Below are 2264 nucleotides of genomic sequence, written 5' to 3'. Positions count from 1 at the left end.
GAGATGGAGGAGCGGCAGAATCGCCGCCTCAGCCCGGTCGTCCCTCTGCTTTGGCTTTAGTCGTGCTTCGACTGCGGTGCCAAGAACCCGAGCTGGGCCAGCATCACCTACGGGGTCTTCCTGTGCATCGACTGCTCCGGCGTCCACAGGTCCCTGGGCGTGCACCTCAGCTTCATCAGGTGCGTGGGGCCGGCAGCGTGCGGGGCGGCCGGGCGGGCCCGGAGCAGCTGTGCCTCGCTGGGGTTGGCACAGGCAGGGACGCGGTGAGGGAGAAGCCTTGTCACCGGGTGACTGGCGTGGGTTTCATGTGGCTTGCTGGCGGGAGGTTTTAGGTCACTCAGCCTTTCCAAGATGGGAGTTGCCAAGGCATCTCGGTGGAATATCGTGTTACTGTCACTAACCTTGCGGAAACGCTCTCTGGGCTCCCGCTCGCAGCAGCTGAGAGCGTGGTGTGTGAATCTCGCCAGCGAAGCAGCAGTGTGGAAGCCTTTCTTGTGCAGGGGAATGTTATTTAATCTTTTCCTCGTCAGCCCAGTGGGGAAGATGGTGTGAGATTTTCAACTGGTTTGTTCCTACTTCCGGTACTTGTAAAAGTTAGCGTTGTAAGTAACAGAACTGTGACCTGTACTTACTCAGAGGTGAGTTGGGTAGCTGGTATAAGACACGCTCTGTCACCCAGCTTTACTTGGGTGTTTGCTGTTGCTTTGTCATGAGTTCTGGCCTAATCTGTGGGATGGTCTGAGTGTGAGTCTCTCCTGTTGTGGTGAGGTCACATGTAGACTGAAAGCTGCTGGCTCTGTCTTCCTCAAGCTCAAGCTCCGCCCTCTTAAGCAGTACAAGTGAGAGGCCCTCTAAGTTTGGACACTGTTGTTTGGGGTGAAGCTGAAACTGGGGTGTTTTCCTCACTTTAGAAGTTCAGGTTAATTTCTTAGGGGACCAAAGAAGTTACCAAGATGTTCTTTCCCCCTTTTGCCTCTTGTACTCTGGGATAGTAGCGGGATATCTGACTGTTGTGGCTCAGCCCTTGCTTTGCCGTTTGGCATGCCTGCATGTTATTAATACAGGTAACTTGTTCTCGCAGGTCCACCGAGTTGGATTCGAACTGGAACTGGTTCCAGCTGAGGTGTATGCAAGTGGGCAGCAATGCCAACGCGGTGAGGAGCCTCTGTAGGCATTTTGCTTGCTTTGCCTTTTGCTAATCCACATCTTGTTTCTTGTCCCTTTCCTCTGTGTGGCTTTCAGGGTACCAGCCTCTCTGTCTTTTTTGGACATGTGTAATGCGAGGGGGTGTTTGGAGGTGTGCTGGGAAGTCAGACCGCAGTCTTTAAATGCATTGCTTTCTGATGTGCAGGTTTGTCCTGTCCTCACATGTCACTTAAATAAGAGATAGACTCCTTTTAAAGGAGTTAGTAACGTCGATCGGTGTGAAAGCTTGTGCTCAGCATTGCAACTCAGAAGCATCCTCCTGTGGAGGGCCAGGATGGTTCCCTTAGCCCTCTGGCGCCTGGAGTGAGAATTCTTGGAGAAAGCTGATTGAGAATAGCTGGATCATGTTGTGTGCTCAGCATTACATCCCCTGTCTCTGGGAAGCTTCCTTTTTCTCCAGTTATGTCTAATGCTTGCTGGAGTATGATCTAGCAGTCAGGAGACTGAACATTCTGCTCTTTCCAGACTGCTTTCTTCCGCCAGCATGGCTGCACTACCACGGATGCCAACGCGAAGTATAATAGTCGGGCTGCCCAGATGTACAGGGAGAAGATCCGGCAGCTGGCAAGTGCTGCCATGGCCAAGTACGGCACTGATGTAAGTCTGAGCAGCTCTGTACCATTAGATGTGTAGCGCTGGATGCTGAGCCTTGTAGGGTATCTTCTTTTTTCCTTCTCCTTTCTTCAGCTGCTTATAGATGGACTGAGTGGAGCCCCTGGGCACTCCCCGGACAAGAGTGATGCTGATTTCTTCATAGAGCACACGCAGGTGAGACTGGACAGCCTGAGCAGGTCTCAGAGCCAGCTGTTCAGCCGGCAGCTGTCCCACTTGGTTTGGAAGGACTCGTTCAGTAGTAACATGGATGAACTGAGATTTGGTCATCAGCCTGGGACATAGTCACAGAATCTAAACCATCCATCATGAGGCCTGTAATATCCATGTCCTTGGTCTTCAAGACCATTTTCAAGGAATAGTTGGAGCTAGCAGCTACTCCCTGGAAAATGCTCTGTGCACTGGGTTAATGCATAGTCTCTTTAGGGAAATCCTAAGCACAAGTA

The 2264-nt window shown here is 51.8% G+C and overlaps 1 protein-coding gene across 1 annotated transcript; it reads left to right on the top strand.

Annotated features, from left to right (window-relative positions):
* Positions 1-60: 60 nt before the first annotated feature.
* Positions 61-1974, top strand: LOC104515910 (ADP-ribosylation factor GTPase-activating protein 2-like; the record flags this gene model as incomplete). Its single annotated transcript, XM_010160069.1, has 4 exons — positions 61-179; positions 1082-1154; positions 1672-1803; positions 1894-1974. Coding segments are annotated over 4 exons (405 nt in total), but the record flags the coding sequence as incomplete, so codon positions are not given.
* Positions 1975-2264: the final 290 nt, after the last annotated feature.

Source organism: Eurypyga helias, unplaced genomic scaffold (genome assembly GCF_000690775.1).
Source record: "Eurypyga helias isolate BGI_N326 unplaced genomic scaffold, ASM69077v1 C15964210, whole genome shotgun sequence".
Taxonomy (NCBI): Eukaryota; Metazoa; Chordata; class Aves; order Eurypygiformes; family Eurypygidae; genus Eurypyga; species Eurypyga helias.
The sequence above is the reverse complement of the archived record's forward strand: the minus strand, read 5'-3'. Positions and strand labels throughout refer to the sequence as shown.